The following is a 23,304-nucleotide window of genomic DNA, read 5'->3' on the forward strand; positions in this document are numbered from 1 at the left end:
TCTCTCAAAGTACCATAGGTTGTGAATTTAGCTTAGCACACCTTAGCTTGTACACCTTAGCACCTCTGACCTTACCTTCTGGGCGTGCATGTCCTTACTACAGGTGACACCACCACATCACACCAGGAGGCTGTGTCTGGCCCTGAATGCTAATCCTCCCCTCAGACAGCTCTATATCTTGTTAAAGGCAGTGAGAGAGTTGTCTGATCTGCCTCCATCAAGTACAGGAAGACCCTCACCTGATCTCTTGGCTCACACAGCTTTCCTACCCTTTACAGCTCCTTCCTCTTAAAAAAGAAATTGGTCCTTTTATTGGTTTGGTATTTTAGCACAAGGGTGCTTGTGACTGGAAGCAGCACTGTTCCCTGAGGAGAGAGGTGATTGATTAATCCATACCCACTATTATCATTTCATATTGCTGTGCAGCAAAAAGGTCAGAGCTGTGACATGGAAGCGACCACTGTGAATACAGTTAATACATTTGCATGCACAATCATGGCAAATGAGTACTTTCCTTCATGCACCTAATCTGGAAAAGCAAGCTTGCTGCATTTAGTCTGTTTTCTAAATGCATTTGTATGCACAATCAGACTGGCAACCCCAAATCAAAATAAATGAGTGATGATCGAGTGTATAAAAATTACAAAGATTAGATAACATTGACTTTATCCAGACATCCACAGATCTCAACATGTAAAGCATGCAGCTTTTAAGTAGAGGTACACTGGGGATGCCGAGAGGTTGCATTGGTAAAAGTTTCTATTTGAATTAGATTTTCATGCCACAGAGGTGTTGTGATCTGTCTGTCTACTAAGGCGTTTGTATGAATAAGGCACCACACATTCATTAAAAAGTGTTTAAAAATTATCCAACAGTATGTCACAGTGCATTAGTACCCATCGGATTTTATCAGCCTCTCTGATAACAAAGGCAAATGAGACATACTTCAAAGCTATAAAAGTATTCCTGATAGACTGCTTATAAAATAGTTTATATTTTCGTATTGCTCACTGCACACTGTGTACGAATATAGGATACCCACCAGTCCTTGATTCAACTCGATTCTACTGCTTATAGCAATACTGGTAGAGACAGAGCTACTTTTACATATTATATATGTAAGTATATATAGATATCATCTATTAACAGTGGCTTTAAAGTATATAGCAACAATATTCTGGTATATCTCCACTTATCACTGTTTAGAAATAAGTAAAGTTATATTAAAAAAACATTTTCTAAACTTAGACTGATGGCAATCTGACTGTATCTGCCCATTATACATAAACACACTCATACATAAAGTAAAAATGGCATCAGCATATAATAAAAAAGACCTGAATATGCAGACACAGAGCAGAAAAGATGACTACCACTCTTAAGCGCTGTGGTAACACAGATAACAAATAATTGCAACAAACCCAAGCACAATTAGCTAAGAAATCATCTCTTCCAGTGCTCAGAAGGACTGAATGAAACCCAGCCATTTTTTCTTTACATCAGTAAATAAACCCAAGCATGCAACTACATTTTTATACAGAATTCTTCCTCTTTTTGCCAGCCTACTGCTGTTTGTCCTCTGTGTATATAACCACAGATCTTTCCCACCTGCCCATTTCCAGTTAAAGAGAGTTCCTCAAAGAAGCAGAGAAGGGGAATGCATTATTTATTACATGTTAATATATTAATATCACACATTAGTGGGAGATATTGCATAGCTCTGTTCCAATAACAGTGGTTGAGGAAGTTCCTGGTAAAATCTGGTCATGTAATATGCTGTGCTGGGAAATACTTTTGAACTTGTGGCACTCACTATGAAAACTTGATGCGCTGAAGTCAAAAGAAGCCTTGCTGCTCAATTCAGCAGAAACAGATTAAGATCAGGCTACTGAAGAACATCCATGAGCCTCTGAGATTTGACTCTCATGGCTCCTACAAGGCCTATCACTAGTCATACTAGAATTTGGGTTAAAATTTTCAGAGGTGTCAAAAAAAATCTGGACACCCAGTAATTCCCTTTAATTTCAGGCAAATCAGAATTGCTCAGCCTTGAGCCCTACAGAGCAAACTGTAGCTCTCCCTGATCTTGCCTGGGTTTTATTTCAATATTTTGCTTGCATGTGTATTAGAACCTGGGAGTGACGAACAGATGGCTAAGAGGGAAGGCTTTATGCCAAGAAAGAGAAGATTTGGTCCAAATATAGAGGGTTTTGCTTTGGTTGGTTGCTTTCTTTTAAGAGCATACAATGAAAACCCCACATTCTCTTTGATGGTGGGAGCATTGCAATACGTTATTTGCGTAAGGAAAGTATTCTTCGAACAGTATCTTTGGTGGATTTGATACGATGTCTGTGGGGGAGGAGGTTGTACGGCTCTTAACTGAGGTATGGAAAGTATATTTTTCTATTCCAGCTTTTGTTTCCTTGGAGAACACATATATTTTGGATAACATAGGGAAAATTCCATCTCCTTTATGTGTAAGTCCACTTTCTGAAAACTGAGATATAGCATAAACTGTATTGACTGAAATTTATGCCATACTTCACAGACACAAAACATGGCTAATAATTTATTGAAATAATTATTATAGCGAGGACTATTTTTTTCCAATTACAGTATTTATTCAGTATTAGCTTCCATGGCTGCATCAATACAAGTGTAGATTAATCAGTGCCAGGGAATGTTCCCAGGCCTGAAACTCAATCACCTAGCCCATTAAATTGTTAGAACTGCGCCTGTGATAGCTTTGGCCTGGGCAAACTATCACTCTTCCAAAATAATTTTTGGGCATGTTTTGGAAATTAGCATGGGCCAAGAACCATTCCCAGTAAGTAATGTGGACATTGCCATGCTGCCTGTGACTCTAAGAGACTTTAAGAATAAGGACGTGGGCTTCACCATGCCAGTTGGCCTGGGGACCACAGAACGTCCTGGGCACATGTAAAAGACAATTATAGATAAAATTGAGGAGTTCAAAACCAGACTAAAGCTTTTAGTGGCTCATTAACTTGAAGTTTCTCATTTTCTGTTTTCTTCCTACAACACTCTTGTAGGTCCTTTTCATCTACAGCATGGCTAGCAATGAATAGGAGAGGGAGCTGCCAAGATTTTTCAAGTTTAATCCTAAAAGCAAACCGAAACGTAACCCTTCAGTGCCAGCTCAGCCCTGTGCCAACAGCTGGGTGTTCTGGAGATTATCACTTCCATCAAGATCAGGCCCTCTGCTAACTTTTTGAAAGCAGGCACGCAAATATGAACAAATAGATGTTACTAGCAACTAGCTTTTACGCTTTTCTGGATGGCTAGATGGAGCATAGGTATCTGTGTCTGCCTCACACTGACTATCTGAGAGCACGTGGCTCATCTGAGAGCTTTCAGATCAAAGACAGAAGAATCTCATGGAAGAAGATGCCAACATATTAGGAGTCTGGGAAAGCAGGCAGGCTGGATCACTGTCTGGGGACCTGAGCTAACGCTGATTGGATCCCACTCTGTACAAATAATGAGAGGAAATGCTACAGATCTTTTGTCATTCCTGTCTCTCTCTGACCAAGAGCTGCTTCTCAGCCTTTTTCAACAACATTCTCAATGAGATGGGTGTCTCCCGAGGAAGAGCACTGCTAGGAGATCTCAGAGATTCATAGGATTGATTAATGCAAACATCTTTTGTGCTTTCACTCATTAAAAAAAAAAAATGTGCATTTTTAAAATGTTATGAACAGCTTCCATATTGGCTGTGACAAGATGGGTATTAAGGAGCTTAAGGTACAGGTCAGTATCCTCAATACTGCGGTGAGGGGCTATCAGCTTTAAGAAACAAAACATCTTATACTTCTGTTTGCTCCCCAGCCTTGCAAGTCCCCATAAAGCACATGATTATACCTTCTGGAATCAGAAACAAGGGCGGATGTTTTTGAGAATTTTTTTCGGCTTTTACTCGTTGGCAGCTAAACATGCAATTCAGTTTTCAGTTTGCAATTTCTGGAGCAGAAGAGGCTTTCAGAAAACAATTTATCTTGTATAATTTCACCATTTTAAGAAAGGAGCAGCAATAATACCCCCCCCGAACTCTCCAGTTCCAGATTTCTGAATATTGAACACACATGAACTGATGGAAAAGAAAATAAACTAATCACAATAACCATTTTAAACTGGCTAGTTTCTTATAGACCTATATCTTCTCTTGTGCTTGATAAAGAATCTTTACCCTCCTGGTAGACCAACAGAATACCTTACCCATAATTCATGAGATGTTAAATTTTTGTACACGTAGTTTACAGGTAGTTATTAAAATACTATTCCTCATATGCCCCATTGAAATTTATTTCTGTAAGTAATGGCATTATTTTCATAACCTTTGCATTTCAGAGAGCAGCTGGGAAGAGAGGCGTCACTGCCCAATGGCAGGAGTCTCTGGGCAGGACAGAGCATGTCCTCCCACAGGAAAAGGTGCCTCCTTGGACAGGCCAGTGCCCTGCAGCTGCCCACCACCACCATGGAGCTCAGTGGGCTTCTCTTCTCTCCCTTCAACGTCAGGGACTGCTCTTATGGGAGTGCCAGGCATCAGCTCCTGGCCTTTGCTGCACTGGGTTGAGCAGAAGTGCTCTTTCCATCAGTGCCAGGGATGCTAAAAGGGATGGTACTTGAACCAGCCACTGCATCTCCGTCTCTCTTATTCACTAAGAAACTCAAAACACATAATAAATTGGCTGTAAGCATTTGGCTGACAGCAATCTGGAATGCTGTGGTTGCTAAAAAAACCCAGGTTTTAAAAAACTATGACCCTGAAAGGAAGTCCAGATGCTAGAAAATAAAGTCCTGAACACTATGGAGAGATGTCTAAAAGACAGGAATTCTAAAAAAAATCTGCATTTTATTCGAAGTTAAGGAAGTTGGGAAACTACAGTTATGGGAAGAAAATGAACTGTACCGGTAGACTTGGCAGTGTTAAGTTTAAGGTTGGACTGGATGATCTTAAAGGTCTTTTCCAACCTAAATGATTCCATGATTCTATGACAATTCCTACCTGCTTCGCATTTTGACCACGTACCAAGAGAGTCTTTTCTAGACTTAACAGCTTTTATCTCATTGCCACCAAGCTCATCATCAGCTTTTGAATCCAAACGTCAGTTTAGTTTTACTTCATCAAGTGGGCCTCTAAGTCTTGCCATTTCTGCATTTCAGCTTCCCTCCCCTGATACCAGTGTTTGTTTCCTACTTTTTCTTCTGTGCTTTGTCCTTTTGAGAGCATCACCTTGACTAACAACACAGAAAGTCCCGGGCTGTCAGGGAGTGCACAGTGCATGCTGGCTGGGATTTGGACGGGTGAGCACTGAAAAAAAAGAGCAAGCCATTTCTGGACTCCCACAGTCCTACTTGTGTGCACCAGCCTAGCCCTGAGGTTATGCTACTGCCCAGGGCTACAATGGACTGGACCATGAGGAACAGAATGTTTTCAAATTTTTTGCCATTTTTTCAAAATTCAGCCAATAATTAGCAAACTGTATTAAGAAACTGTACGCCCTAGAACTAGATTTTCACGTGTTCTTTTGACCTAAGCTACAGACTTGGCTAGTGTGTGTTGATTCAGCTTCCACATGTATTGCCGCTGCCTTCAAAGTCAAGTGTTCCCAAATGTACAGTTGAACAAACTCTTCAAAGTGATGCAAAGTGAGACACAGACATGGGACGCTTCTGTCCATGCCATACTCCTACTGTAACTACAAAACATTAGTGATCCCCTGGTGCAAATAACACATTCCCAGTTTTGTTTAAATACTTAGAAGGCAGTCAGGACAGTATTTGTTTACATACTTTGGGTGAGGTCATGCCATGACAGCAATGCTGAGAGTTTCACTCTAGACTGCAGTCATCACTTCCCCTTCCTCGTGCTTCTCTGTCTGCCCTGCAAGAATTTAACTTAGGAGCTAATCTTCTTCCAGACAGGCTGGGCTCCAGCCTAGGGACCCTGCCCGTCTCATCTGCTATGCTGAAATAACCCAACTCCAGTGCTGAAAATAGGAAAAGCAGCTGGTGTGGCTTAAACACTTCTTCGCTCTCACAAACCAGATTCACTTCACACTGTGCTTTCCAGGGCTCTTTTTAGGATTTCTATTTAATTTGAAAGACTAGATTCTACAGAATCCTCTTCTCTTAATGCTTGGGAGCAGTAGATACTCATTTCAACTTTTTCAAACCAGCTAGTACTCACAGTACCTGTATATTGTCATGGCTGAAAAACACACATACATAGAGCTGTCTCACTTTGTATTTCCTCATTGATTTTTCTTCTATTTAAAATATTTTGTAGTGGTAGCCTCAGTCTCACTCTCCTTTATTTGGGGGAGATTTCTGGGCTGGTAGTACTGCTTCAGTCAAATGAAAAGCCTCCAGACGCTGGAGCTGCCCCATTGCTAGACGATGTGCACAGACAGGTCTATTCTTGATGTGGACAGACAGGTCCGTTCTCAGATGGATATAGTTCTATTAGGAGAGGTTAAATCCTCTTCAAATAGGTTTTTTTCTTTCAATGATTTTTGGCCACACTCTGCCTGGCATGAAGGTGGGAGGAGAGCCCATCAGCTTTCACCAGCACACGCAGTGCAGTGGGACAAGCAGAAGAAATGGGAGCCGACTCCCCTGCACATCCCCATGGAAGTTCAGCAGCCCCGGTGCCTTTAGCTGATACAGGCGTAGGTGGTGGCAGGAACGCCAGGTGTGTGCGGAGCTGCCGTGCCCGTCTGCTCGGGGGCTGCTGTGCTGCAAACCAGTATGTCATCAGGGGCAATTGCTCTGGCTGTACTGGGGAGTTGGGGCCACATAAGGCTCCAGCAAGGAAGCCTGCTCCTGCCTTAATACCCCAGCCCTCTGGCAAATCCAAGCCTGGCACTGGAATATGACTGCTTTTCTTTAGTCAAGTTTTGCTAGCTAATGTCTCTCAGGATGAGGCTGTAGACCTTCCCATGATACCTGCAACAGCTATTTTGCATAGTTAAAACCTTAGATTTACGGTTGGCTTTTACACAAGTTTCTAATGATGCCATTAGCTGATATTATTCAAGGCTGTAATTTTACTTATTGCTTGATGCAGTTAGATATTTATTTGATTATAGTTGATTACTTACATTGATTACATTACCTTGATTATAGGGTTTGTTATATGAACTGATTGCTCTGTCTTGATTATAATGATGTTGTGCCATGTGAGTAATTAACTTTTCCACAAGAATGCAAGAACTGTTTATTCTGTTTCTGGTAATGTAACTCAAATACATTAAATACAACCCATCTCCTCCCTTTTGCCTTAACGCTATCAGAATATGTACAAAATATGTAAGTCTCTAAGTATACTACTGCAGAAAATATCATTTTGCTACACACTAACCTTTACACATCTGAAATACTGAATATCCTGCTGACTGAAAGGTAGGGAGTTTACATTTATAATGCTCTTTTGGATTTATTTTACATTAAAGAGAAGGAAAAGAGGCTGCATTAATGCATCTAGTTGAGCAATATATATACTGAATATCTACCCATACAAATAAAATGCTGGAGGCTTAATTAATGCCGCAGTGTTGATTTTTCATTCTCAGGGCATGGCACACCACTGACAGGGACCTTTAAATATCCCCATTATAATCCAAGAAATGTAATAATAACTTTATGTATGAAATTTTTATGTTAGGTATTGAGCAGAAAACACACAGAAAGTAGATGTTTATGCCCAGCAATTTGCCATCAAAGCTCCCTATCATTCCTGTAAAGGGAAGACCCCCATCGACACACATCACAGCACACTAGAAGCCAGGCTGACAGGGCTCGTCCAAATGGAAGGGACTTGCAGGACTAGGCCCCAAAATATAAAAGAGTAAAAAGTCCATGAGAGAAGCTCCAGGAGGAATGGAAAGACATGAGTTATAAAATTAAGATGGTCTAAACAATTAGTGAAATGATTCATGCATACCCTGATTGCTCAGGTACAACAAGTGTTTCCCCATCTCCACTGGCTTGTCATTTCAAAGCTCACATGCATTTCAGAAGATCAGAGATGTTCAAATACATGGTGTTCAGTGCTCCAGAGGCAAAAAAGCCACTGGATATTCTGCTGGCTGGGAGTGTGGAGAGAACTGCACTGAGGCATACACACAAGGAAATTCTAGGCAAGTTTAGTAAAAAAATTTTTTTAACTATGGTATCTTAAAAACATACTTTTTCAAACTTGGAATTTCTCATCAAAGACTAAATAAATATATTACAGGTGTGAACTTTCATAATCTATCAACACATATGTTAATAAGCTCTTACTAGAGCCATAAATAATCATCAATCAAAACTTTATTGAATACCTGGGAACATACTTTTCATGCACACTATTTGCAACTGAATAATCATTCACCCACAGAGAGAGAAATTCCTGCTACATGATATTATTATTCATACTAATCATGATTTCTTTTTAAAGATGAAACAAATAAAACCTCTGGCTTTTTGAAACCCTTTGCTAGGGCAAAATGCAGCATACTTAAATACCCTAAATTTTTACTCTAGTAGAATTTAAGGACTTTTACATGCTTTGCTGATTTCGACCCATGTGAATAAACAGCACCTCTTCCTCTTTTTTACTCCACTAGCTTCTGCACAGGGCAAGTCAAAGCACTGTTTTTCCTTTGACAAATGCTGGAAAAAATGCCGAGTATTTTTGCTGTAGTCTGAAGTCTGCAGGTGGTTACTCCCTCTCCCCTCTATGTATCTGTGTAGCAGCTTTGAATTTTTTTCATAGAACAGAAACATCTGTTGATAGTCTAGAAACATTTCTGAGAATAGGAAACAATGAAGGAAATTATCTTATGCTGGCAGCACATCAGAGGGAAGCAGATTATGCTTTTCAGAGCTGATGCAAGCCCTTTGTCCCATTCACCCACCTTTCCTAGGATTAAACTGTAATTAACTTGCTTTGTATGCTTTGCATAAATTCCATCATGGCTAGTGCTTTGTAAAGTAAGGTTAAAGATGGAAGTAGACAGTTAATCTCCCTTGATCCAAGCTGCTATTCTACATCATTGCTAAATAAATCCTCCCCCTAACTGATTTTTGGATGTATAGGAGCCACACAGATGCAGAAGACTGTAAGCTATGGAAACAGATGCACATTACAGAAGACTATAATCTATGTACAAATGCAGAAGACTATGATCTATGGAAGATTTACAGTATACTCAGTGGAGTTCGCACCTATCTAATTACACTGGAAGCAAAGCTAAGAGAAAATTATTTAATTTTGAGAGTCAAAGAAATTGAAGTGCCAGATTTGCTATTACCTTAATGCCCTGAAAATTCTACCCTGTTGTGCATTGACCCTGTGCTCTCTGTGAGACAGAATCATGTAATTAAATGGCAGCGGCATTTAACCGTTAGCTTTCAAACCCAAATTTCCCCCAAATGTGTGGGTCGTTCCCTTAATGTCTTCTCAGAGTTCAAACTCCTAATTTAAAATAAAAGAGCAGTCTTACTCCCACCCTATTGCACGCAGTTGTAGTAAGATGCCCTTTACTGCATCATTAAAGAATTTTTACCTCAAAGCTGCATTACTGCAGCTTGAATGACCAAACTAATGACATTAACAAGGGATCTCAATGTGGGCTGTTACATCTCAACGAGGGAAGCCAACGGACCAATGTTTGTGTCACGGGGCAAGGGGAAGCTGGACCAATCCTTGGTTTTGCCATCAGTGAAGGCTTCTATCCTACACAGTGGCACAGATGAAGAGCCAGGAGGGCTTGAGACAGCCTCCTCTCTGCCCCTGTCCTGGGGCTGCAGAACAGCACGAGGAGACCATGTGGTAGATCTAGAGAGATGCTGCTGGGAAAGGAACCAGGAATCTCTCTTTTTCCTTCCCATCAAAAAACGAATTGCTCTTTGGCATCCAAACACAATGCATGTGCTGCCTAATAGCTTAGACATTTGTGTTTAGTTGGTGCAATTCCAACACTTTTCCCCCAGGAAAACAAGTCACAGCAGGGAAGAAAAAAGGGATTTTAAAGAATTTGCAACTCGGCTAAACCTGAAAGGAATTTCAGTGAAATAAAAGAAAGAGGAGCTGTATAACGAGGGGGCTTTGTCCCTGCCAATGTGAGAGGCTCTGCAAACTGGAAGGGGGGATCTTAAGAGGTTCTCCAAAAAAAGGGTTGCCATTATTTTTCTTACTGGAAAATATCTGGCAACCAAATTAAAGCATCCTACAAGCTCCTCTGTAACGTTAATATATTCAGGCTGTATGCATCATACGTACCTGTCCGGAAACAGAGGAATATCAGACTGCAGATTCTTGGGGACAAACACCCTGAAGCCCTCCCCTGTCCCTTATATAGTGTAAGTTCTCTGCGCTCTAGTCCAGAAAACATTAGCAAAATGAGAGTTTTGCTCTCAAGCCCTTGGATGCATCCAATATATTCATCATTGAGTTGTCTTGTGTGTTATCCAATATCTGAGGAATAACATTTTTAGTAGAGATATTATTTCAGTTATGTTCATGTTAAAGATTGCATTTCCTTTGCAGATTTGAAGACCAGCAAACCTGTATCAGAAATCTTGATAAATGGTTTTCAACTGTTTTTAATCTGTGAACCCCTAAATGTTTTCCAGCAGGGAACAAGTCCTGGCACCACACAGAGAGACCTGCTGATGAGAGGCAATAGAAATGGTTCACAGAACATAAAAATAGTTCACAGAACCGTTCTTTGAAGATGAGTTCTCTATAACGACTTTCTGAATGACAGAGGCTAAATAATTTCACCCCACGACATCTGCGTCAAGTTCATAACTTCTGGATCAGCTTCATAAGATCATGTAAAAAGAAGCTTGGGATTTAAATATTTCAGTGATGGAGAACCATCCATACTCTTGATAAAGCCGCTCCCATAATTCGTTATTGTCAAAACTGTGTCAGCTTCATGGTTTGAATCTGTTTAGCATTGACTTCAACCCACTGCACTTACTTGTGCTTTTGTGTGAGAGACTAAAAACCCTCTGTTATCAGATAATCTCTGATTGTGTAGATACCTTAGAGAGGCCAAGATCAATTCACCTCTCAACCTTTTCTTTGATAAACAAATTACAAATTATATTTGCCAAATAAAAGCCAGAGAGCAGTCTCCAGACCTGAGGCCACATGGTCCCATCCACACTGCTCACACCACACAGCTTAGCATTATCCCTCTAGTTCAGATTTGTTTTCAAGAGAGCTTGTGGGGGTGGTCTGAAACTGAGCTGAAGTGGCAGCTAACCATTAGACAGAGGTCTGATGCTTGAGTGTATTCCATAGCAGCAGAATAGACATGGCCACTAATACCTTACAAAATACCTGTCATTATAGATAACTCAGCTTCCTCTTCCTAGTAGATGCTACTGTCCACTAATTCATGGGTTATGTTAGCTCAATAACTACAGTATCTCCCTGGAAGATGACTTTACATTCAGATTTTTTACCACATTGATGTTTCATCGCTCCTTAGACTTGCTGCATTCCAAAACACAGTGGCTCCACCGTAGAGCTAAGATGTCCTTTTTCTCTACTCTGCTCCTTGTGCGTCAGCTGAAAATACTTGCACGGCAAAAAGGCATCCAAAAACCCCTCCTTTGGCCCAGGAAGGTTCTTCTGGCAAAACCATAATAACCTACCACAGCACCAATATAATTGCAGTTACTGTGGGGGAGATCTTCCTCTGAAAGTAGGTGATTTTGCCAGAGCAGACAGCAAAGCAGAGCTTCCAAGCTGTGATGTGGCAGGAAGCATCAGACATCTGTAGGTATCTGTAACTCATTCCAGGGCTCTCCATTAGGCTGGAGACCTATCCAGCATGAGGAGCTTTTCTACCATCTGGATTGTGATGTTCAAAGAAGAGTATTTGTCCTTTGACTTAAAGTACACTCAAGTGCATTTGGATGCATGAACATAACTGTTACGTGAATGTGGTCATCTTGCAGTACAAAAGAGAAATCTTAGCAGACTAGCTTGCAAGAGTCCTCCTTTGCTCCAACCCTTAAATTAAGTCCATAAAAAAGAATTAATCTCCCCTTGTAATTAAGTGGTACTGTAGGAATGCAGTCTGTGCTTCCCATCTCAGTGTCAGATGCAAGGTCTAATACTAGTATTTAATACTGTGGGATAGTTGCCCATTGGCTTCAAAATGCACTGCTTGCAAACTTAAGCAATTTGTATTTAAGAAGTTTATCAAAAAAACATTTTTCATCTCAGTGGACCAACAATATAAAAATCACTACTGAACTAGCGCTAGTTTTCAGTTATAAATGTTTAGTGCTCAGTCTGCTAAAAAAAACCCAACAAAACCCTTTATGATATATGTTATGCCATGCTATTATATTAATGCGTCATACAGGATAGAAATGGAATTAAAAGTAATTAGCTGTAATTTTGTCTCATGTAGCAGCATGGAGAAAGTAAAATGCATTTAGTGTTGTCCTCCAGAGAAGCTAGCTAACTTAACTGCAATAAGAAATTACTTACTCTTTGAGTTGCGTTTTCTACCACCAGTCGTCAAGGTAACAACTTTGTTAGACATGGAATACAACTATTTGTTTTTTTTTCTTCAAAGGAAAGGCCAACAGGCTTGTTCAGAACATTTTCAAATGGCTTTTTAGGAGATCTGGCTTGAAGTGTGGAAGGCTTTGGGGCGTGATGGTAAACTGTGTAACAAGCCATGGGCTTATGAAGTCACCTTGTAGTTAAATGCAGTGGTTGTCAGCGAAGCTGCTGGGCACCACTGCAGCAATTCTTGACTTGAGTGTCTGTAATCTGCACAAGAAGCTTCAAAGATGGGAGGAGGATGGACATTCTCGGCCACTGCATGTGCAACCACCAGATGGGGTCATCAATTCTTAAGCGCACACGGGCAGGACTTGCCTCTTCTGCCCAAGGCCTGGGGAAGCAGCAGGGAACCTGCAGCTCGCTGCTGGGTGGGCGTCCCTGCCTGGGGTCCTGCGCTTACAGCGGAAATCATCAAATCTTCATGGCATTTCAAACTGTACTTCTCTGACTAACTAACATCCTGAGCTGAGGTCTCATAATGTTTGATTGTTTCAGTCGTCATTGGATTCACCGCTTCTAACTTGGCTCAACCCTGGCTTTAAGCTGAGCCAAGTGAATGCTGCAGCCCCAAAAACTGATCCTGCCTTTCCTCCAGCTCTCAGCTACACCTCCCCACCGCTCGCCTTGGGCTGGCACCGACAGTTGTGCGTCTGTCTGCCTGAGATAAACGGGACGGGCAATCCCGCTGGCAGCCAGCCTAGCAGGGGGAAAGCACAGGGGCTGAGCTTCCCCTTCAGTCTGCCCTAGGCAGGCTCCTGCGCCTTAGCGCACGAGGTGAGGCAGAAACGTGAAACCAGGGGAAGGAGGGTACCACTTTTTGACAGCCACCCTTATTTAAAATCCCACACATATTTTACCGTGGACAGCTGACCTGTACTCTGTAACCCGTAAAACACTGGAAGTGCTGATGTTTGCTGAGACTGATAAACCTCAGAGTGCTAATGCAGCTTCCCTGTTCCCCTCGGGCGGGAAGCTAGAGCACCAAGTGGCCACGGTGATTTCGCAGCTTCTCGGTCTAAAGGCATAAAATACCACATAACTAAGAGTATTTTACACATGCTTTCTGTGAGAAGAAAGCAGCACTCAACTCCCTGATCTGGTTTCTGTAGCACAGAAAGGTACAGTGCAAAACAGCCCTGATCTAAATCCTTTGGACAAGCTGAAAGAACCAAAACCCACACCCACTCACATTATTTTTTGCCAGGGTTGGCTGGGACTGCAGTTTTATAACGTAGTTATTTGTTCACTGGATGGGGGCTGCCATCTTGATATTACTTAGTACAGCAGCTTTTGAGCTCTACCAACCAGAGCCCAATTTGCATCAGCATCTCCCAGATGAAAGACTTCATTTTCCCCCCTATGCTTCCCAGAAGGTGAGTTTACATAGTGCCACTTTTACTAACCAGTATTTTCAGTTAACATACATAACGAGAAGACAAATATCTCAGGTTTAGTTTCTAAACTCCCAAATCTATAATAATTACCCAGCTGATACACTTCAGCAATCCACAAGCTGCACTTAAACCATGTGGGTGAAGGTCCCATGCTAGGGATAAGTGTTGTAGCGTCCTCCAGTTCAGCTACAGGTTCATTTCAGAGCTTAGTGCTTCATGGTATGTTCTATTTTAATTAACTCCTTAAGCCACCGCTATCAAGAGGAAGAAACTAGATCAGCTGAAAATGAAATCAAATCAATGTGACACAGAAGTGGCTTTGCAGAAGAGGAGAGGAATCCAAGGGACAAACTGCCTGGTTTGATACGCATTTTAGATCTCATGATAGACAAGCAACTCTGCCTTTCCACAGCACCCTCCTTTTCCTTACACACATATTCCTCTAACAGCTACAGGAGTTTTGATAACTTCAGTCATCGATGTAAAGCTGGCACATAGACATAAAGTCAGAAAGAGTGCAAAATGGGAGCGCAGGATTGGACCCTGACTCTTTTTCTGTTCCAATTCTTGCACATCTGAAGTGTTGAGAACAGCTTGTGAGAATCTGCTATTGTAAATCAGAATCTAATGTTTCTGCTTTTAGGCAGGATGGGATTTGAACCTTTTCTTGAAGTGAGTGATGTCATGCCTAAGGCACCAAGAAGCCTCTCCTCTATATATATGTAGTCACATTAAAATGCTTCAGCTAGACAAGATCACTTACCATGTGTATATACAATACATGATTTCAAAGCCACTGCAACATATTTTTATCCCAGAGGCGTTACAGTTGGGATCTAGTCTCCTTCAGAATAACTACTGTTTACAGAATTATCCTACATCACGAAAAACCTACAGATGATCTCTCACTCCTCTGCCATTTCACTACTATGACCCAAGGCAGTCTGTAGCAAGAACAAAAAAGTCCCCAGATCTCCATAAACAAAGCAACCATTTGGGTTTGTGGTTTCTAGTGAAGATGAGCAAACCCCCACTGATCTTGGGCAGGATAATCTTATGGATAAAAGGATTTTTTCCTTTCTCTGGACCAGTTTTCCCAATATTTCACATTCCACCACTTTCTCAGTTTCTTATTTATGGACACTTAAGAAAATTCTTGAATGGATTAGGGTCTATCTGTATAAAAATAGAGGTATGAAATTGCAAAATAACAGAGCAAGATGTTCTTCTCCTCAGGCTCTTATAACGTGATTTCCCTTAGCGTAGTCCATTTCAGGTTTCAGTTCCTAATATAGTACCTTATCATGGTGTTTTCTCAAATTGTTAGTAATAAAGTAATGAAGTAAGCCATGTTGTTGGCTACCTGTAAAAGCTAACCTGAAGTGCATCAGATTATTCTGCCGATTTGTCACTTCACCATTCAGAACCAGAAGTTGTAAGCAGCTTATAATCTTTCAAAGGGTCACCATCCATTACCCTATCCAAGCATTCATTCAAAGATATGTCCATTCAACCCACCCAGATAAAAAACATGGAGACTGCTTTTAGGAGGCCCCTGAAATAATGACTATTTCAGAGGAACATCTTGGAAGCACTTCTAAGACACTTTAGCTACACAGCCCTTGGCTGAGCTTTTCGCCGAACCTTACAGCTCTGTGTGGCAGAGGAACCCAGTTCCAAGCACAAGGGGACAGGACAGTGCGTACGTGCAGCAGTTCTGATCCGTAGATTTATGCTGTCTCTTCGTTGCACCACATAAAATCAGACGCTCTTAGAAATCACTTCCTTTTAAAGCAAGTTCATGCCTGACCATAAACTGCATTAAAATAGAACTTCAGCTAAGAGGATGTAGTAGTAATTAATGATAAGGTACGTAAGGGTCATTATCAAAGTTTTAGGTTTTATAAACACAGAAAATTCAGCCCAGTTCATGCTTAAAAGAAAGCCAAAAATAGTAATGAAATGGCAATTAATAGATCATCCAAAATTTTTTGTTCTTTTCTGTTGGTTATAGAAATTTAGAAATCTAGCGCATCTTTAAAAATAGTTGAACCTGAATCTAAATTCTTTGACTGTATTCTATTAGTTTTTGTACAGCATCAATATAAAATCCTGCATCTGAGCTGGAATAACCCCAGGCAACAGTTCAAGCTGACTAGGTAGCAGCTTGGCAAAGAAAAAAACGGATGTGTTTGTGGAAAAGTTGAACATATATTAGGAGGGTGCTTTTGCAAAAGTGATGGCCAACTGCGTACTGGGCTGCATTAGCAAACCATCACCAGGAGGCTGGAGGAAGTGATTATTCCTTTTTGCTGAACACTCATGAGGCCACATCTCATATGGTGTCCAATTTTAATCCCTCTCCAATATAAGAAAGACCTTTACAAATTACAGTATGACCAGCGGAGGGTTGCTAAATGATCAGAAGACTGAAGTACAGGATGTACCAGGACAGGTTGAAGGAACTGGGCTTGTTCAATGAGAAGAAAGGAAGGTTTAGGGGTATATTTACTGCTGTATTGAACTAGCTGAAGAATTATTACAGAGAAGACAAAGCTAAAGAGCTGCGTAGGGAAAGGGTAATGGCAACCGTCCCAAGTTGCAATTTCACTGCTGTATCTTCTGGTGTTCTCACTGGTATTGTCCCAAGCCCTTCAGCCCTGCTTTTTCTTTTTGGTGGATCCCCTCTAATAAATCTGTCCGCATGTAGTCTATGAATTCCACTCTACAAGATCAAAAAGCAGTTCTTATAGTCAAGCAGAGAGGACTTCACCTGCCTGAGCCCTTGGTTTCTCCTACAGCTTTCAGGCACGTCAGAGTCTCTTTTTATCCCATATTTCAGGAAAACGCGACTGGTCATGTGTCAGTTCCATGATCCCCAGCTGAGCATGTAAAAGATTGATACAAAGCATTTGTCTCCACAGCTTAAAATATCTGCCCATGCTTTTGCTACCTGTCATCTTCCTAACCTTCTCAAGAAGCTCTTGTAGGCAATATTTCCTCACTTCATAACTGGATTTCTTGCTGCTGGCTATTTTAGGTTCTGCCTGGGGGATACCTGCAAAGCTAAGGATCATGTGGCTGAGGCTTGCAGTCATGGATAGGAGGATAGTAGGTACTGCAGGGAATGTGTATGTGAGGTGGGACAGAGGGTCTCCCTGTCTAGTGAGAGGAGGCTGTTGAATGATCTCCATTAGCTGTTGCGCAGCTAGGCTATTCTCATCTGCTAAATAACAAAACATCTCAAGCAAACACAAATTCAGATAATGGATTCCCGTGATCACTATATTTTTCTGAAATAACATCACTGCACATTAGTTCCAGCTTTGATTTGTTTCATTTGATTGTGGCTTCTTTTTTGTTTTGAAGGTGAAAAGTGCAGCTAAAGGGACCAATGGTGAAATTAACTTTACACAGTAAATTACATCTGCATTATTTTTTAAATAAGCTACTGCTATTTTAAATCAAGCTATTTTTGCTTCAGTGTTCTTAGTTTTATAAGTGCTGTGCTCCAGAGCTTTCTATTAAGCAAAGTGTTTTAAAATGAGTCTTAAATAATTCAAATATCTCTTTTCTGAAATACATCCCTTTCTTGGAAGAATTTTTGTCAATTTTATGCCTTCTTGGGAAGAAAATAAAACAGAGAAAGTATTTTATTATTCTGTCCACAGTCTCACAAGAGCAGGAAAAAATGTGCAACAGTAATAGTCTCCATTTGACAGCAGGCACACACTAAGAAATATCTATAATAACGTAATTTGCCTTCTTCACATCCCTCCCAACTCAAATGAAGTTAAAAATAAAATGAAAAACAGGAGACATTTCTTATTCCAAATTGATGTGAAGGAGGATGTTGTATTTGTTGTCAGCCTGAAGCCTGCCTGGCTTCAGCTAGGAAGTACTTCTCCCTCTGGGAGAAAAGGGACCTGGAGCCTTGGTATCAGCACCCTGATACTGGAGACAGAAAAATGAACACTGCCCAACTCCTCCTCGTGAAAACTTTATGGCTTTAGTGTAGACCTGGGCACCTGCTCTGGCAGGCCAGGAGTCTGTCCTTTCCCTGAATGGAGGACAGTTTAGTCCCATTCTCCAGCAGTTATCCCCCAAAGGCAGTGGCCAAAGTAGCAACAGCACAACACAGGTCTGAAAATGGCTGGTCCTGGCCTGTGGGGAATGGACTGAACCTGGCGTTACTGCTCTCCCTGAAGGAAATCAGCTGTGACGCAAAGGGGGCGTAACGCAATGATAATGACACCGTAGTCTGCATGACACCCCTTCTTTTGATAAGGCCCCACTGTTCCTGTAAACCATATTGGGAGTGTACTTACCACCCCTACAGATTTCCCCAGGTGTGTTAGTCAGAGAAATTAGGTGATGTACACCTTTATTTCACCTGATCCTATTAAGCTCCTTATTAGACAGAGGAGGAGAATGAGACGAAGTGAGTATGATCATGTTGACACACAAATTAGTCTTCCAACAAACGCTACTACTAAGTACTTCTTTCTTCTGTAATATGTGAAGGAGACCAGAAGAGACAGATGTGATAAACAAAACTCAGCCCAAGCGCAAACAGCTGGAAACGGCTTTCCATGAAGCATGTCATGCCGTGACTGAAGCAGGTTCATGTCATCGGGTTGTACGTCTCCAGCACCCTGAGGGATGGCTGGATGGTGACCAGTCCCTTCCAGTCTGCACAGATGATGCAGTCATACCCAGTCACTGACTTAGCCAGGTACAGAACTGCACCCAAGATCGTGAGATGCTTTCTTCTTGGGTGAGTGCAATGACTTTGTGCCTTGGTGCTCTCCTACGACAACTCGCTGGCCCGCTTTCTCCCTGGAGAGCACTGCAATGAGCACTACAATGATGTACCCGTAACAACACATCAAGGGCATGTCATGACAGCAAGCAATGCCACGCAGCTATTTATGCTGCAGTAAAGAGGAGGCAAATATAAACTCTAGGTATTACGTGTGAGATGCTGTTTCTCCAGATATAAGGGTACAATAATATTCGAATATGATATTGTTGTTTGATTTAGATAGGAAGCAGTGTCATTTCTAGAACAGCTAAGTAATGTATGTGAAAGGAACTTAAAGCCAAAAGAGTGCAAACTGACAAAGGAAACACCTAGAAAGATGACAGGGGCGATGCCTGTCCCTGTGTTTGAGATTGGGCACACACACTGTCCTCTGACACAGCAACTCGCCTCAGAGAAGGCGAGGTCGTGTCTAATCTCAGCAGTGGGGGCTGTGGCTGCACGGTTGCACTGCAGTTATAAAGTGTAAGACTGTACAAGTGCTGTCTGAACACTTTCTAATGATCACATTGAAGCAGGACAAAAATAAGTCTGGTTCCTGGGAAATCAGGAGACAGGTTCAATATTTGAGTAAGTGGCAATGGTTTTCTGGGGCACAACCACTGAATTTTCAGGAGCAGGAAACCTAAGTAGGAATCTGTTCCACTCCTCTTTTAAATAGAGCCGTGGAAAGGCTCCCTGGGCTCATGCTAGTCAGAGACAAAGTTGTACCAAGTGTCATCCAGAGCAACAGCAGGGCGAATCTGAGTAAAAGCAGGCCACTTCAGCATCTGGCAGGGTCTGTTTAGCACAAAACATGATTACAATCCAGAGTGTTTATTCATGCTCAAATTGCACAACTCAGTTGTTTATATCAATAGACGTCTCCTTCCTTGTGCAATGCACGTGAGGTTCTGAAGCCCACATTTGGTTTAAAGTCCTCTTCAATCACAGTAAAAGAGAAATCAGTTTACAGCTTTATGCTCCAAATGATCCAAAGCCTAATTATTCTGATGCATTCACTAACGGAAAATTAAGCATAGTTCTACTGATGCCAGTGATGTTATGCCGCTCCTCAACGAACATAAGCAGAAAGATGAACAGGCCCATGATATTTCATAGCAGTGAGGGGGTCGTATACCATCATACTTGCTGTATTATGCAGCACACTACATTTGAGTTCTAGTGTCTATTAAAATATATAACTAATTATTTCCTTATGCTTTTGGAAATCAAAGCTCAATTAAAAGGTTGGGTTTAGACTGATTTTTAGGCATTCTGTCACAAAAGATAGAACAGCAAACAACACATCTAACATGTAAACTGGCAAATTCAAATGACCCCACAACCCAGTCTGTCTTGTTCTTCTATTGATCCTTTTTGTCTAATATTTTAATTTTAACTCTGCGAGCCAAAACCAAAAAAACCACTTTGTTCTAAGTTTGTCTAGCACTTACACAAGAAGGTCATGAGAAAGACTCCTAGGCACTCATAGACAGTAATGAGAACTACTACTAACACTACTGCTACTGCAGTACTGTGGATGTCCTTTTGAAGCAGAGATGGCAACAGGTTTGGGGGAAGAAGGAGGACTGGGTTTTGAAAACACACTAGAAATACTAGTCACTCTGGTTAAATGACCCACCCCCCCTTTGATGGCAGGCAGATGGTGGATTTTGGGTTGTTTGTCACTCAGTAGGTTCCCCTTTCATACTACCTCTAACCAAAGCCTGCCACTCCGCTGCTGTCTTTGCTCCAACAAAATGTTCTCTTTGTGCTGTTGCAATCCACTTCCCTGTAAAGATCCCATGGGGACTTCTGGTGCTCATCACCATCTGGTGTGTTCCAAATCCTTATCGTGCCCACAAAGCCTTTGTGCAAAAGGAAACAAATACTGGTAGGGGCTGAAGTGTCTTCCCTTTCCTAGGCAGGTATGCATTTTAGCATGCCTGTCATTACATCATTTTACATCACCTCTGTATTTGGAACTCCCTGAGAGATGAATAAGCAGTTGGCACCATCTCTGAGTATTGGCATGATGGGCTTTCCTGTCGATTTTTTGCCAAAAGACATTTCTCCAACAAGGAGAACTATCAAAAAAGCTAATATGCTGCTAGACATAAACCAAAAGAAAATGCTTTCCTGCTAGAAATGACATAAGTAATCAAAAATGAAAGATGACAGAAAATCACTGTACTTACTATGTGTCGTGCTGCAAACACTCCATCAACTATTGCACAACAGAACGCTGCTACCACGCCAAAGCTGATAAACACGATGGAGGCTACTAACTGAGAAGAGAAAAACAGATTGAGTAATGTCTTCAATATAATTCTTTAAGTAAAACATTACACTAATTTGTATAGTATTCTTAAACGACTTTTCCACCTGCTGTAATTCACTTTAGATCAGTGTGGCAGGATGCCAGTCACGCAGTAGAAAAAAGGCAGAAATTCTTGATGCTGGGTTGACATACCATCAAGTCTACTAGAAAAGCTTAAATCTTTCTAGAGAAAATTAGGTCAGCTGTAAGAGTTATTAAATTCAATTGTGATTTCTTCTAAATCAACTTATTTAATAAAACAGCAGTGGTGTCCATAGGGAGCATGGCAAAAAGCCATGTTCCTGTTGGCTCACATCAATCTCTAGAGCTTTACTACAGTGGTAGTAGTTCACACATACAAATAAAGACATTGTAGTAAGTTAATAACTAGCCCGCGAACTCTCAGAAAGCTTTTATCATCCCAAATAGCTTATGATACCTTACGCCACAAGAAAATCAGAGACTCATAGGACTGGTACCTCTGGAAGGGCTGAGGTGTGCTGCCTTGGCCCCTGCCCTTGTTGGGGCTCCCAGCCTGCCCCTCAGTCTCAGAGAGGGCACGGCAGAGCACAGCAGAGCTCAGTACATGTCCCAGCTGCAGCGCAGACTCCACACTGTCTTTGACAGCCTACCAGCCATAGCTTCAGACCTCATTTTACCTCCCAAGCTGCTTCATTCATTAAGCATTATTAATTGATTATCAACGGGACTGCGAATGGTGTAACGCTAGAGCACTGCTCTAGCACAAGTGGTGGTGGTGGTAGGGAGGGCTCGGGGAAAAGGCTGTGCAGCAGGCTGGGCATGCTGAGGCCCCTGCTAGCCGTGCCCACTTTATCTCTGAGGATGACTACAGCTGCAGCTCTAGCAGCAACTGCAGGGCTAGCACAACCCCAGATATGGCAAGCGTACTGCCCAGTTCACTCTGAAGAGAGCAATACGACTCGGAAAGGCCGAGCACTGGCATGCATCTCCATCAGAGACCAGTCAGCGTGCTGTTAGCACACTCTTTAGACAGCACGGGCTTGTTCTGAGGGCATGTCTGAAGGATGCGGTGCTGTGAGCGAGGTGAGATGGAGAGAGTCCTGAAAGAGAAACCCTGTGTGTGCTTGGCAAGGTGCTCCCCTTGGCCTCATTAGCCCCAACACCATCAGATGAGGGAGAGATGCTGTCACTCCTTCCTCACTCAGATTAGAAGGTTTTGTGACTTTGAGGACCCTGTACCTTGAGTTTGGATGAGTGGGTACCTGCAGGATATAAGGTGAACCTAATGTGCACTCTCTGGCTATGTTTTTAATATAATTTAATGTACATCTCTCACATCTCTGGCATTTCTGATGTGAAGTCACAAGAGGAACGCTCAGAAACATCCTATATGATAGCTTAATTTTAATTTACAACAATATTAAGCTATAGTTAATGACTGCAAGAGATTAAAAAATTCCCTTGAAAACTGACAGGACAGCATCCTTAATTGATAGAGCACACGGACCAGGGTTTCAGTGAAGAATTTGGAACCTCTTTGTTATTTACCAGTCATTAATCGCTCCTTCACAACACGTATTTCAGAAATGCTCAGGTATAGATTTCTAAAATTACATCCATACAATTCATATATCCCTTTTGCCTATACAAAATTCATATCTGCATTACCTAAATACTGTTTTCACATGTGTAAAATTTGTAAGGCATCACAAACTCACTTGAAAAAGGGACTCCTTAGCTTATGTTAGGCTAAGAACAGTACAATGTCAATAGTCTCAACAGGGGACGGAGCATTGGTGACTTCCTCAAAGAAATGCATATTGGGCAGGTAAGAAATTACAGCCTTACAAGCCCCTAGCGTTGGACACACAGATCAAAGCAATATCAAACATCTGGAAATCAGAGCTCTCACGGAATCAGGAAAAAGTACAACTTAAAAGCAGAAGAATCACAGCTTTCAAATGCTTTCTGATACACTCTTTTAATCTCCCATTAAGTCATGGCTCTTAGATCATGCAATCAGAGGCGAGCCAGCACTGCCGCAGGGATTGCTGTGTAATCTGAATCCCCAGTGTGGGGAGGAAAGAGGCTCACACAAGTGGCTGAGGCCGACGGCACTGCCTGATCTCGGGAACCCGCTGCATCCCCCCCGCAGCCAGCTCCACCCTGCCGTAAGGAGGCAGAAACCCTAAGAAAG

The 23,304-nt window shown here is 41.7% G+C and overlaps 1 protein-coding gene across 1 annotated transcript in view; it reads right to left on the bottom strand.

The window, feature by feature from the left end:
- TMEM255B (transmembrane protein 255B) overlaps positions 1 to 23,304 on the bottom strand; it is a 79,515-nt gene that overhangs the window by 25,508 nt on the left and 30,703 nt on the right. Inside the window, exon 4 of the mRNA XM_075136552.1 lies at positions 21,004 to 21,093. Within this exon, the coding sequence (XP_074992653.1) occupies positions 21,004 to 21,093 (90 nt within the window). The remainder of the gene's footprint in view (positions 1 to 21,003; positions 21,094 to 23,304) is intronic.

The sequence above is a fragment of the Calonectris borealis genome, chromosome 1, assembly GCF_964195595.1.
Source record: "Calonectris borealis chromosome 1, bCalBor7.hap1.2, whole genome shotgun sequence".
NCBI lineage: Eukaryota > Metazoa > Chordata > Aves > Procellariiformes > Procellariidae > Calonectris > Calonectris borealis.